At 24.9% G+C, this 16136-nt stretch overlaps 1 protein-coding gene and 1 long non-coding RNA gene across 2 annotated transcripts; both read left to right on the top strand.

Moving 5' to 3' along the window:
• Window positions 1–12732: 12732 nt before the first annotated feature.
• Window positions 12733–13507, top strand: LOC122856719. Its single transcript, XM_044158501.1, has 2 exons — window positions 12733–12857; window positions 12931–13507. Exons 1-2 carry the CDS (start codon window positions 12840–12842, stop codon window positions 13339–13341), a joined length of 429 nt encoding a protein of 142 aa, XP_044014436.1. The 5' UTR covers window positions 12733–12839; the 3' UTR covers window positions 13342–13507.
• A 483-nt stretch (window positions 13508–13990) lies between these two features.
• Window positions 13991–15538, top strand: LOC122856718. Its single transcript, XR_006374154.1, has 3 exons — window positions 13991–14041; window positions 14129–14993; window positions 15127–15538. It is a non-coding gene; the product is annotated as an uncharacterized LOC122856718 (long non-coding RNA).
• Window positions 15539–16136: the final 598 nt, after the last annotated feature.

Below are 16136 nucleotides of genomic sequence, written 5' to 3'. Positions count from 1 at the left end.
CGTTGATCCGTACATTTTTTATTATTTTTACTAAACTTAATGTACTCATAGTTTATTCTCCTATTGTTTACTTTTATACATTTCTGAATTTTGTTATTTAATGTTGTTAATTTCATTTTAATTAGTAAATTATTATATTATCTTTTTTTTTGTTAATAAATTAAACTAGTGATATTTTTCTTTTGCTGTCCAGAAGAGAATTTCTGTGTGTACTGTATAAAAGAACTTTACAATTAATTAATTAATTGATAATTGACATTTAACAAGAGCCAAACAATTTGCTGATATTGCAACAAGTCAATAAATTTTTTATATTATGATTTATTTTGTCTCAAAACAAAGTCTCATGGGTAAGTATTAAATTACCAATGATGGACCATACCAACTTTAATGAGATTGTATTTGTTGTGCGAATTGAATATTTCAAGATTTACAATCGCAAATGAGTGTGAGAGAGGGAGAGAGAAATATAATGTAGACAGTGAGACAGATCGATGTAGAAAAGGTACAGAGAGAAGTGGTTACAAAACAAATCGGGTTCAAGTAATGGCAAGTAAAAAGAGGTAGAGAGTTTTGGCTTTGGAGTACAGGAAACCCAAAGAGACCTTGTGCTGTGTTGAATTTTCGTTAGATCCTATATATATATATTTGTATTGGTATGAAAGAGGATAACTATACTGTGTGGGGTATTAGATTACAGCCGGTCGAACAACAAGATTGCAGAGGCCCGCGGGATGGAAAAGGAGACGTCCATTAGTCGTTGTACGCTTGGTATAACGTACTAAAAATAAAATAAAAACAAATATACAACCAATACACATTATATGTATATGTACGGTAATAGAAAGAGAAATAAAATAGTATAAAGAATATAGTGAGTAGAATCTGTACGGTCACGTTGTGGTGTGCTGTACATTGAAGCAATAAAATAGCTTTGCAATACTACTTGGTCCTTTGGAAAATCTTCTTTTCTTTAATACAATATACCAAGTATTACTTTTCTATACTTTTCAACTTGCACCTGTATTTCTTTTTAATTAAAAACTATATAAAAATAAAATTATTTGACACATTTTTGCACCATTTTTTTTTTGAAGTATATATTATTTTAATTTAAATATGATTTATTAGTTTTATTTTATTTTTTTTAATTCAGTTTTATTCAATTGATAATCTGAGTTTTTCACTTGACAGCTGGAGTCCGTGCTTTTCACGCTTGGAATGTTGAATAGAATGGCAAAAGAGCAAGTAAAAAAAGTAAATCGATAAAAAAGACTGGAGGAATTGGTATTAGAATTTGAAGGAGAAAAAAAAAATATATATCGAGTAACGCGTACTCGCATATTTGCTAGGTGAGTTTTAGAATTAAATTCCTCAAAGACATTTGAGTACGGTATATGAGTTTTTGGTTTAACCTTGTGATATCTTTGAATGGTATGTATATTTCAAAATTGTTAAATTAAAAATATAAAGAATGTGATATCGATAAAATAAAAAAAAGAAACAATTTTTAAAGTATATAAAATAAAAAAATAAATAAAATTTGAATTTTATTAAATTAAATTTTTATATTTTATTTTTTATTATTATTCATTATTATCCTTTGAAGAAATAATATTTTTGATATATATTTTTATTTCCCAGAAAATTCAAAACAATTTATTCAATATACTTAATTTTTTTTCTCGAAGAATTTTCTGAAATTGATAAATTTTTCTCAAGTCTTTTTTCATAATAATTTTTATCATTTCAATTTCTCAGTACTTCTTAATTTTTTTTCTTTTATTTTTATAACAACAGCTGAAGAAAAAATATTATTTTAAACATCTTTTGTAGAGGAAAAAAAAACAAGACAAATAATGATAATGACGAAAAGTATTATTGTAACAACAAAAATGTAATAGAAAAAATAAATATATATATGTTTTTTTTCTGGTAGTACTTCAGCCTGATCTTACAGTCATGCTGTAAAGTAAAAGAAGAAGACAAGCATTGAAAGTTTTGGTAAAAAGAGTAAGCTGTACAGGAAACAGTATATCCTCACGAAAATATATAACAAAAATGTACAAAAAACATTAGACAAGCAACGTCTGCGCACTATTATATTCAACAAAAATTTTATACAATAAAAAAATTGAAGTTTTATATATTTTATACATGTATGTATATATTATTATTATTCCGAATTACATAAAGCTGTACTTAAAAAAATAAAAAATAAAAAATAATATAGGTACTGGCAATTGTAAGTATGTTATTATTTTTATTCTTCTGTTGTGAATTTTTTTTATTTTTTATTATTTTCATTTGTTATCACAATGCCGAGAGAAAAAAATATATATGTATTTTTATATTTTTACTCTTGAAAAGGATTTTCCAGAAATGGATAGAAGTGGAAAAGAAGGATGGCGATCTCTCACGGTAAGCATTGAGGCGTAAGAAAAATATAGCTTGAGACTTTTCCATGGAAAGGGGGTTGAAAAAAAAAAAAAAATCTCTAAACGGCTTTCTCTATCTTCTTCAACCCATCCTTGCCCACTCATTCTATTATTATTTTATTCTTTATATCAACATTTCTGCTACTTCATAATGCTCTTTTTTTTATATTATATTTTGGACGATAGAATTGACAATGATTCTCTCTCTTAATCGTCATGTCAGTGAGTTGAAAATATTGGCAAAATTAAACATAATAATGTATCATAAATTTAATCTAGTATTTATGAGAAATAAATTTTATTTTTTTCTTTCATTTAATCTTGTATTTTATCTCTGCTATTTTATCTGTTTTATTTATTTTATTTTTTAACTTTTCATTCAACATTGACAGAGAATAAAATATATAACTGTTGATATTTGAAAATTGAGCTTAAATGATGTTTTATATACAAACTGCAAACTGTATATATAAATTGAAATATAATTATGAAAATATTTATCAAGCTCGTTTATTGTTTGTTATGCTTCAGTTGATTTTTTCATTTGTATTTTCATTGGATTTTAAACAAGAGCGAATAAGAGAAAAATATAATTATCATTGAATAAAAACAAGCATCGATACAGTGATGAGGATCAGGTCAAGAGAGCTTTTATTGTATCGATTATTGTTATTATCAGTGTTATTATTTTAAATTATAATTATTGTAATAATTTGTAAAATACGAGCTGTTTTATTACTCAGTAATTGCATATTCTGCACTGTTAAATTTCCAATGAATATCCATTTAAATATCAAGTTTTACATTTTTATTTGTAAACAAAAAAATAAATATAAAAAAAGTATCAAGTTTTTTTTGTAAAACATATGTTTGTGACATTTTCCATCAGTGAAGGACAAATAAAATAATATTTAAAAATAAAAATTGTAACAATATTTTTTTTTTTTTGCTTTTAAAGCTTTATTGTAGACGAATATATATATGTTATTTATTGTAGTGAACAAAACACATCGTTTTTCCCAATTTCCTTTGATGCAACCACAAAATCACGCTTCAAAGTTTCTTTACCTGTTCGTGTTATAGTATTGTTTGGCGTCGATTTTCTCGCTCGTGAATTCAAAATATTTTATTTATTTTATATATTTTGTATTGTTATTTATATTATTTTTATTTTGTGGGGTGGTATACATTGACAATAGTAAAAAAAGAGTATGAGAAATATTGGCTAACAGTAGTTTCTCCTGTACAATTTCAACGTAACGTTGACATCCGTTTGGTACAGACGGGAAATTGAATTTCTGCATGCCAACCTGGCTGTTCAGTTCTTTACGTTAGAAACTGTTTTTGTTGAATAAAAAAAAATATATAAATAAAAAATGAAACAACCCTACTCATGTAAACTGATTTGCATACTGTAAGTTTACTTACTTTTTAAATATTAAAAAAAAAAATTCTACCTTGTGATGCTTTAAATACAAAAAATTATTATGATTTTCAAGTTACCAATAAGAAGCCAAAGGCGTTGGAGATTATAGACAATTAAAATTATTTTTAATGTAACCAGTAAGAAGTTAATAGCTTTGGGGTTTTGTGACTGCTAAACTGTAAAAATAAAAAAAAAGTTTATGAGATTGTAACTAAAACAATTATGTTTTCTTTTTATTGGTAATTTTTATTTGCTTTTGTTTTTTATTATTAATAATGTAAATTATAATTTTTTAATCTTCATTGTGTCTACCTTGTCCTTTTTTAAATTTTATTTTGATATTTTCTAATGTCTTTATGATAAAAAAATAATACAGATCTTTACGCTTGAGTCAATGGGTTTAAAACTTATTTATCTGATCTAAAATTGAGTAATGCAAATGTAAATTTATGTATAATATTCTTGAATTATTTTTGTTATGAAAGCTGATATGTAAACGGTCAAAGTTTAATATTATATCGTAAACTATCGGTTACCATTTTAGGAAAAGCATTAATATCAAAATGAGATTTAACTTGAGGTATTTCGAAACTATATACTAACAACCAAGAACTTGAAGTAACATTGAATCGATCATATAAACAAACTAAGACGAGTAAACAAATAACAATGATTAGCATTATTTTATCAGAATGAGCATGAAAAGGTAATTTACTGTGATTTATCTCCATTTGAAAATTCAAATACTTGTCATATTGATTTTGCACAAATATCAACATCAATCTATTAAATTTCAAGCTTTATATAACAATATAAAATAATCCTAAATGATAAGCACAAAAATAATATTATCAATGAAATAAAAGAAGAAAAAAAAAATAAATAAAAATTCTAACTTGTATACAATGTTATATAATTTTTTTTGTAAATAAAAAATATTTATGTTCAAGAAATTTGTTGGATATTTGAGGAGTCACTTATCTTTAAATTTATTTTTTTTTTCATGTCGATTTAATCTGTGGTCTTTTTAAAAAAGTTGATAGATAAAAAAAGAGACTGAGAAGAGATAGAGTTAAAAAAAAAAAAATAGTTGAATGAAATTGAATTAGAGGGTCAACGACAACAGTGTATATCGATAAAGTTTACAGTTGAGATACAAAACCACACAGAAGATTGAAATTACTGATGGTTGTAAAATTGTTGATGAAATGGACAAAACTGTCATGGACAAAAGTAACTCATTTTCAGTAGAGCTTGCAGACATTGAATGTAACTTGAAGAGGCCCTTAGGAGTTTAAATTTCAAGACCACAACAAGCATCGACAATATTGTCATCCATTATCTTATTTTATTATCAAGAAATAAGTTAAAATCTTCAAATTCAACCTTTACTTTTCACTTGTTAGAAATTGTTGATTGAAGTAAGAAAAGAAAGAGAATTAACAAGTGGATAAGAGAGATGAGAATGGACAAGCCAACACAAGAGGCCAGTGTGTAGCTCATGCTGAAATTATACAAAGCATTTGTAGCCAAGCGGTTTGTCAAGGGGAACAAAATGAGGTACCCTTGTTGTACGGAAATACACCCTATTGTTGAAGGGGGTTAATCAAGTTGAGAATGGTCTTGTCCCTTTTGGTCAGTACCACTCGAGACAAACCACCAAAACAGACACTTATCCATTGTCAATACTTGCTACAAACATTCAAGTTTTATTCAAATTTAAAAAAAAAAAAAAAACACAATTGAAATACAATATTTAAAAAAAATATTATACAATATTTATAATCTAATTTTACAAATGCAATTAAATAAAACTTTTAAATAAAATAAATTTAATAATAATGAAAAATTATCACTCTAAATGGTCTTTGAATTTTTCATCTTGCAAACTTTTTTGTGTCTCATTACGACATCTAGTTTCCACACCAAATAACACAACAAAAAAGAAATAAATAATACAAAAAAACTTGAACACATCTGGGTGTACAAATAAAAAGTAAAAAAAAAAAATTATCATTGATCGCAAAAAAGCTCTCTTTTTATTTCTCAACAAAGACAATATATATATTTATTTTTTTTTTTGTTCTCAAACACTTTTATTCTCATCGAAAATTCTTACGCTTTATTAAAATCCTTTCATTCTTCATATTTCAATTTAAAAGAATTTTATTTGTAAGTATTTTTTAAATAGACTAAAACAAAAAGTAACTAATAAAAAAAAAAAAGCTTTCAATACTACAATTTTAGTAGATAAATAATGATATTAAAAAATGATTATTATTGATTTGAATTTGATGGTTTATTGATGATTTTAAATGTGCCAATAGTATGTCCATGTCTAACCTCACAATGAATGTCGAATTGACTGTGTATGACGTGATATAAGCCTTTTGGGTCAGCCCAATGATTTTAAACAAATCTATTGAATACTACAGTTGAACATTATCGACTATTATTACCTTCAATTCAAATTTACAATATTAAAAAAAAAACAATGAATGAGAAACAAGAATAAAAAAAAATAATAATTTATCTACCTATCGCATACAACTACTGTTGACTATAGATATTTAAAACATTGAATTAGATGATCGTGGACAGTGTCATGTGCCTCGTTGCCTCCAGGCAACATATCATCACTCGTCTCTTCCTCTTTCCTCAAACAAATACCACCCCAAATCAACAAACATGAATTCACTCCATGGATGATCGACAATTGCATTCACTCGCGTCATAGCATGTCTATTTATCCACATAAATTATCAATAATCTAGACATTCTTCCAACTGATTGACAGTATTGATCAAAGAATTATCAATTTATTGATACACCATAAAATTATGCTTTACTTTTAAAATTTTAAAAACATTTTTATTTAATTTAAATTTAGTTTAGGTATTTTTTAATTATTGTTAATAGATGATTATTATTTATTTTTTTGTAAATTTTATTGTTGGCTTTGTTGGTTAACTCGTATGTAAATTATTGAACGACTTTGAAGTCTATAAATTTATTTAATTTGACAGAGTGATTTAAAGTTGGACCGGGTGCTTCATTACCTGTTAAATTTATCAACTAAATAGAACTTTTTTTTGTTGGAAAAATTTTCAATTGGTGACGTGATATAAATTGATTATATTGTTGAATTTATCTTGAGGTAAATTTCACATGCAAAGTGACCAACAAAAGCCAACAATGAGATTCAAAATATCAATCAAATAGTCGTAAACTACATTGTGAAAAAATTATTCTTCTTTGTGATTTTTTTCTTAGTATAAAGAATGAAGAAAAAAAAAAAAAAGATCTTAGGTTTGCTTACACTACTGACATTGCAATAGTTCTTCAACTCCCGATGGTACTGATTCGAGTTCTATTCCTGGTGAAGCTACTCTCGGGGATCGAATAAAAACTTTGCAAAAAATAACGCAAAAATAAAAGAAGCTTAACAAAAGAAAATAAAATAAAAAAAACGACTTTCTTTATTTCATAAAAGAAGATAAAATATAAAAAATAAAAAAAAATATATATAGAAAGTAGATTCTTACCCATACGGGAATTTGTAACTCCGTTCTTTGCATCCTAATTGGATGTTTTCACTTCAAAACTTTTTCAAGAAGATCCTCCATGAATCTGAAAAAAAAAACCAAGAAAAACCATCAAAAAAATAAATCAAAAAATGAACCAAAAGAATCTTAAAAACAATAATAACAATAAATTTAAAAAATAAAAAACACAACCACCTCAGATATATTTTTAAAACGCAAAAATGAAAAAATATAAAAAAACAAATTTCAAATTAAAAATTTAACAAAGCAAAATAGATATCTATTTTTTAAATAATTTAAAATTTATTTATTCAAGTGTGCGTATGTTCAGTCTAAAGATAGTCAAATTGATCTTCAAGGATGAATGTTGCTTGAGGCGAAAAGACGAAAGGACATAGAAAAAGTTGTATTTGAAGCAGTCGATTTATCGAAGCGAATACACCGATCATTCAAAAAAAAAAAATAAATAAATAAATAAGTAAATAAAAGAGTGGCTTTTTCAATACTATTTTATTTATCTTATTTTTTTTTGAGTTGCATTTCTGTCTTTACCAAATGCGTCACCTGTTTATGGCATCTATTTACATTACGTGTATCTTCTCATCCCCAAGTGAATTTTCATCAAACGACATAGAGTATTATGCGTTGTACCCATCAAGCCGATACAGAATTTTCACATATAGTCATATAACATAAACATGCACTTTGAAATGGTACATACACCATCTCATTTATCGTATAAATTTACTAGTAACTATAGTCACAAAATGCAATCGTATATGTGTCATTGATATACACATAGATTTAGTTATATTATGCTTAGAGATATATGTGTATATAGAATGTCGCCACGAATATAGTGCTATACTACTTGTGTATACTACTTGAATTTGCATAACACGTAGAAATACCCTTTCGAATATCTATATTAGTCAGTGGTTAACATATGTATATATTGTATGTTTTCGTTCGCGTACTGTCTCATCCAGAAACATGCTTCAACGCACCTTGGGGACGACTGACATTGAGAATATCATATACATCATTTCAAAAGCTTTGAATGTTGATGTTGTTTTATGTACTGATACACATATCATTTGACTTGTAGAAAATATTATTTTTCATAATTTTATTATGAATAATCAATTTGTTTTTATATTTTTTATTAATTTTTAAATTATTTAAATTTATTATTTATCTAATTGTTTATTAATTTGGTTATCATGTAAATAATTTTCATCTAAATCAAATATAAAACTTTAATCGCTTTTGAATTTTTTTATTACATTGTTATTTGATTTTTGTGAGGTACGAAAATTGATGTAGTAAATCGGTATGCATTGCAACGTTCTTGACACATGAAAAAAAAAAAATTACAACGTGACTTTTTTTAAATTCAGGTTAACGAAAATAATACATGACGACAAGATAAAAATAAAGATATTTCAAAAAGAGCTTAGAATAAGAAGTAAAAATATTGTATGTATAAAAAAAAAAAAAAAAATAAAGGATAATAAAAGAGAAGAAAAAAAAATCTTTTACCATCAGGGAATCGTAAATTTACTTGGCCTATATATATTTTGAAAAAAAAAATAAAACTTTTGTTAGAAATAAAGAATAAAAAAAATAGAGTGGTAAAAATAATACTAAATAAATAAATAAACATAATAAAGTACACAAGGGACAATTTTCTTCAATGACTTTTTCATATCGTTAAAGTTAATCCCAGTTAAATCAATAAAAAATAAAAGATCTTTTTAATTAATCTCTCGGATAAAATTTATATTATTTTTCCTGTAAATTTTTACAATATCCTCAATATAAAAAATACACAAAAAAAAAATAAAAAGCATGATAAAATAAAAATATAAACAAAAAGAGCATCTGCTATTTTTAATTTTTAATAAACATTATTTTTCGTTATCTCATATACACATAAAATTGTTGTATGTACTTTTAGTAAATGAAGAGTACACGACATAGACAAAGAGTATTTTGTGCAATGAAAATAGCAAGGACCACATAGAGTACCCAGGAGAATGAAAAGCCCAGTTGCAACATACTTGGTTATATTTCAATGTCATGCTATCCGGTTGACGAGTGGTTTATACAACCCCTTGCATATACATTCGTCGCCAAATAAACTTCCACCATCCTATTTCTAAAATTATAACAATTTATACAATTTCATTCTTTCTCTTTATGTATACCATTACAAACATTATATATTTTCTCTTTCTATCTTTTTCATATATAAAATCCAATGGCGCTCAACCAGTCGCACCCAATGTGTTTATGTAATTTCTAGATGCGTGACTGACTTGTCTAAAGCCTCCAGAGACAATGAAGAAACATTGGAGTCATTTCAAAGTCCGTCTCAACGCACTCCCCAGGGATTCTAACGTAATTGCCAACCTTCATTGTCATCCTTCTCTTCTCTTTTTTTTTTTTTATTCCCATAAACCAAATAAAATCTCTATATAATTCTCAAACACAATTTTTTATCTTTTTTCTTCTTCTTTTTTTTTTTTATCATACATTCAACTTTTCTTTCTCACTCTTCCATCATTTTAGATTTAAACTTTTATAATTATCTTTTTTTTTATTTTTCATGACAAAAATAATCATAATTATTATCAAAATATATGATGTGTCTAACTTTACGTAATTTAATTATGTTAATGATGAATAATGCTAATATTATTTTCAAATAATAATAAAAATAATACAGAATGATGATAATAAATTTTAAATAAATGGATAATTAAAAATATTTATATAAATAAATAGAAATAATATATTATTTTTATTAAAAAAAATTAATTGAAAAAATTATTTAAATAATATGATTCAAAGTTTTGTAGACAATTTTAAAAATGTTGATAGATAATACGGGAATATTGGAAGGGTTATAAGCATTGATTGCTTGAGTGTATATATATGGACATTTATATTTTCCCTGTTCTTCGATAACGAGCAAACTTTTGGGCTATGTTGTGCCCACTTGTGGAAGTAATTATGCTCATATTACCTTTTCGGGGGTTACATTAATTAACGTCAATGTAGAAACGGTCTAGAGATATCCTTTAACATAGTGTGTATAATTTTTTCTTCTTTTTTTATTTTTTCTTCAACAGTTATTTCACTTTTCTAACGTTATCTTTGTAAAACCAACCCTAACTTTTTGACCTTTTCTTCATTTCCAAGAGGGTGAATTGAGAAAGAGACATTATGTATAATTTAAAAGAAAATAAAATATATATAAAGTACAAAATTGAAAAGAAAAAAGATAAAAAAATATATAAGATATACAAGTTTATATTTTAAATAAAGTTTTTTTAAAGTAAAAGCTGTAAGTTTTCTTTGAATGTATATATAAGAAAATTTATATAAATAAGTAAGAGAAAAATTTTCAGTAGCCATCGATGGACATAATATAGTTTATGGTATGGAATTCCCCGGGCGACCACATTGAAAATCACATTTTACCTCGATACGCCTCGGTTGTCCCCTACCATTTCCCTTTTTCATTTTATCCTCAAACCCTTCTCTCATCGTTATTTTACATCGTACAGTAATTTCCGGAAAAGCAAACGAGTCGGCTTTCCGGCATGCATACATTAAACTTTCGATAGCCCATGTCCAAAATTATATATATGTTTACAAGGAAGTTTATAACTGACTACATGATAGAATTTCAATGTTTCTATATGACACAGTGGATTTCGGAAAAAAGAATAACAAATAATTTCATTTGTAAATTAATTAATTTTATCATTATTTTCATTCAATTGATAGAAATTTAATAAATTTATTTGTTTTTTTATTTTGCAATTAAATTATAAAATTTATAAAATTATTATTATTTTTTTTTTTTTAATTAAAATGTAATTAAATGACGTTGAAAAAATTAATATTTAAATTCATAAATATTTTAATGGTAATTATTAAGTAAAAATAAATTATTTACTCAGCTTATCTTTATTTTTTTAAATAATAATCAAATTTAAAAATAAAAATTATTTTGTAAAAATATTAGTTGAAAAAATGTATTTATGTTGGATTATTTAATTTTTCAGCAAAAGCTTATCTGTTTTTTTGTGTACTTAGAACTTTTTTTTTTTTATACAATAATTATTTGCTTAAGCTAAATAATAACGGAAAGTTCTCTTATGTTCTGTCAACAGTATAAAACGATGTTATATATTTAAAATAAAATTGATAAAAAAGTAGAACGAGAGTACCTATAAAAGGCATGTTTTTTTGTATCATCTTCACTTGACTAAATTGTTGCATAAAGTTATTATTCTTTCAAGAGTTGCCTATTGTCTCAATTTGACAATAAATTCAAAATATTTTTTATAAAAATTTTTAGTAAATATCAACAATAACAAGGTAAATTAAATAAATTATTTTTTAAATTTATTTAAATTCTATTTAAAATAAATTACATTTAGATTTAGAAATTAATTTTTTATATTTTTTTTTAATTGATGAAAAATATGAAAATTGAAAAATATAATATGTAATTAATTTTTAATGTAATTTAAATTTATTGTTCATGTAATTTATATGTATTTTTAATTTCTTTTATCAGATGCAATTGATGCCAATAGTAGCAATAGTCTGTGGACTAATCAGCATGATAAGTGCAGGTACTGATTGCACTGCTGGTGTAACTCTTTCAGGTGCAATGAATACCGACGATGTGTTAATCGACTGTGATGTAGGACCTGATGTTGTTACAATGTCAAACATGGGTAATCTTGGTGCAATTACTGTTAAATCAAAAACCTGTCCAAAAACTGTTACTCTTTCAAATATGCACAACTCAGGACCAATTACAATTGACTGTGCTTGTAAAGATTGCTGTCCACAAACTGTTACAAAATCAGATATGCGTAATACTGGAGAAATAAAATTCAACTGTTAAAATTATTATAAGTTTAAAAAATAAAATGATCCATCAATTTTCTTTGGATCCTCAATAAATTTACTATTGTAAATAAAAATGAAAAATTGTATTTGAATATAATTTTTAATAAACAATCAATTAGTTAAATTAATTTAAAAAAAAACTGTTTTATCGTTTTCATTTATTTTTCTTTATCTCAGAATACTTGTTAAATAAAAAAATATGAGGACATTGAAAAGTGTTATATGATATTTAATTAACAAGCAACAGCTTAATTGGAAAATTGTTTAAGAAAAAAACAGATGTTTTATACGAACTTTGTTGTTTTGTTATCATCAAGACCATATAAATATTCAACAATGCTTTTTTTTTTTATTAATTGTCATCAGAGTGTAATTTATAATTAAATAGTCTTCATTAGCTCAGCAGTTGACTAAGTAACTCTGCAACTGACACAACATATTTTTATTAAAAAAAAAAAACATTATTTAAATTAATAATATTGTTATTAACTCATGATAAATATAAATAGGGTATAAGAATGTGAATTAACATTATATATCTACAATTTTGATTATCTTTTTTGTCATAATTTTTTTTTTGCAGATGAAGCTAATTATGACAGTAGTGTTATTCTGTGAACTTATCAGTATGATTAGTGCTGGAACTGATTGTAGTGCTGGTGTAACTCTTTCAAACATGGATGGTTCAAAAAAATACGTAGTTGATTGTGAAGTTGGTCCTCCTGTAGTAACATTTTCAAACATATATACTTCAGGAGAAATTATTATTAATTCTAAAAGCTGTCCTCAAACTGTTACCTATTCAAATATGTACAATTCAGGAGCGATTACAATAAATTGTCGTTGTAAAAATTGTTGTCTTAAAACTGTTACTAAATCTAACATGTACAACTCCGGAGCAATTACAATAAATTGCGGCTGTAGAAATTGTTGTCCTCAAACCAACACAGAATCAAATATGCATAATTCTGGAAAAATATCAATCAATTGTTAAAATCTTTACAGATTTAAAAACAATTATTTTTTAATAATAACTAGACTCATTTATTCCACTGGATCATTAATAATTTTTCTGTATTAAAAAAAAAAAAAAGTGAAAATTGTAATTCGATATAATATTTAATAATAATTAATAAATAATAATAAATTAAAATGAAAAATGTTTTATCAGTAATATTAAAAATTATGTCGTATTTCATAAACATATGTTCACGATAAAATTCCTTCAACACATATATTTTTTTTCTTATTTGTTATTGAACATGTCATATTAAAAAAATAAAACTTCCTCATCGTTTCTCTGTCTCAGTTATATAACCAAGGTGTTATATTTTCTTTTTGTTTGTCTCTATCCATTTTGCTTTATCTGTGGTAATTACATTGACACGTAAAATTAAATAATTCAAGATAATAAATTAATATGTAATCAACAATTCAATGTCCAATCTAAAATTATTTACAAAAAACAAAAAAAGCAAATCTGTTTTTCTCTAACTTTGTTTGTTGATTATCATCAAAGCAGTATAAATATTAAGAAATTCTTTTGTTTTTTCGTATTCACTTGTTGTTTGTCTGAACTGTTTTTTTTTATATTAGCAGTCATTGAACTGTTAGAAAATATTTTCCTACCATAAAGAAAAAAACAATTAATTAATTATTAATACTTTTATTAACTCACGATAAATATAAATAAGGTAAATATAATTTTAATTCAATAGAAATATAATATAAATACATACAATATTTACAAGCATGTCTTTTTTTTATTTTATTTTTTGTAGATGCAGTTAATCCAGACATTGGTGTTTGTCTGTGGACTTGTCAGTATGATAAATGCTGGACCAGTTGCAAATCAAACACTTACAACAAGATCAAATATTAGTCGTCGAGCTTTAAATTTCTCCAATATGTATAATACAAACACTGTTGTAATGGACTGTGATCACGACACTGAAATTATAACATTCACATCAATGTTTAATTCGGGAGATGTCATTATCAATTGTAAGCGTAATAGCCACTGCCCAGAAGTCGTCAGATACTCGTCTATGTACAATTCAGGACGTATTATTGTCAATTGTAATGACAACCCAAGAATTTGCCGCGATCACAAATGTTGTCCTAATATCGTTACTTATAATAATATGTATAACTCAGGAGCAATTGGAATACAATGTAGCTGTCATGATAATCATCATCGTAAATGCTGCCCTGAGACTGTTACAGAATCAAACATGTTTAATTCAGGAAAAATATCAATCAATTGTTAAGACAATGTTCAAAAATTAACATTAATGATAATAAAAATTTTCACTCATTATTTTTTATATTTGTTTTTATTGCTGCTGTCATTGTTGATTGTTTAAACAAGTAATTTTTATTTAAACTTTGATTTTCTTGATAAAGTATAACTTTCTTATCAATATATTGCGTAATATTATCATTGGAAATTTGAAAATCCCCTCTTCCTGTATTTATTTTATATTTATAAATATGACACTTGTCAATGCATTGTCACAATGGTATTTAAGTCGTTTTATATCATCCACTGTTGCCACAAATAAGACACCTAATTTGTGTAATTTAATAATTTTCATTAAACTTTTACTACTATTATTTATAAATAATTATTTCATCACTACAAAAGTAAGCTTTAAAATAAACATCAATAATTAAACATAAGAAAGTAAAAATTATCAGGCTTTAAATTAATAATTTTATAAACAATTAACAACTTGTATTTTTTGTATAATATTTTTATTTATTTATTTTAATCAAGATGCAGTTTAGTATTCAAGTGGCTGTTATTATCTGTGGATTAATCAACTTGATAAATTCAACTCTCATTGAAAACAATACACTTGTTGCGATCGGAGCTGATTGTTCAGGTGAAATTTCGTATACCAGCATGTACAATAAAGACCCATTTATACGTAACTGTTACAAAGGTCCTAAAATCATTAAGTTTAACGGTATGTTTAATACTGCTGATGTTATTATTAATTGTAGAGGCTGTCCTCATACAGTTATGTATACGTCAATGTATAATTCTGGAAATGTTATAATCAATTGTAGTTGTAGACAGTGTTGTCCTAATATTGTTGATGAAAATGGCATGTATAACACTGGAGAAATTATAATCAATTGTTAATATACCGATTGCTAAATAAAGAAATTTATTTAAAATTTAAATTACAATAAAAATAATTATAAATTATATTTATGCAAATTTTAAATTTATATTTTATTTCTATTTTATATATTTTTTAAATGACCATGCAAAATAAAATCCATGAATATAAAATAATTTCAATTTGTATTTATTATTTAATATATAATTTAAAAATATTTAAAATTTATTTTTAATCTAATTTTTTTGTATTTATTTTTCACATGCAAAGTTGTACATAATTTTTATTTTTTTTTAAATCGTTATCGCAATTACTCATCTAAAATAAATGTTTTGATTCCTTTTATTTTTTAATAGGTATCATAATGTGTTGTTTTTTAACGAATTTATAATAACAAGATAAGAAAATTCTAATTATCGATGCAGAAATGTTAACACAAGGCCTTACTTTATATACAAAAAATAGATAGTATAAATAAATATAAAATGACTATAGTTTCTGCTAAAAATAAAACATATTTAAAGTGTATATTATAAGTTATAATACAAGGCCAGGATATTTGTATGTCGACTTGGTTTTTCGAGGTCGCTATAGAAACCTAGTAATTTTTTTTATTATTATACACATTACCCTACTGACAAAACATAAATTCCTTATC

This window comes from Aphidius gifuensis, linkage group LG5 (genome assembly GCF_014905175.1).
Source record: "Aphidius gifuensis isolate YNYX2018 linkage group LG5, ASM1490517v1, whole genome shotgun sequence".
In the NCBI taxonomy this organism is placed as follows: Eukaryota; Metazoa; Arthropoda; class Insecta; order Hymenoptera; family Braconidae; genus Aphidius; species Aphidius gifuensis.
This window is presented reverse-complemented; position numbering and strand designations above follow the sequence as displayed.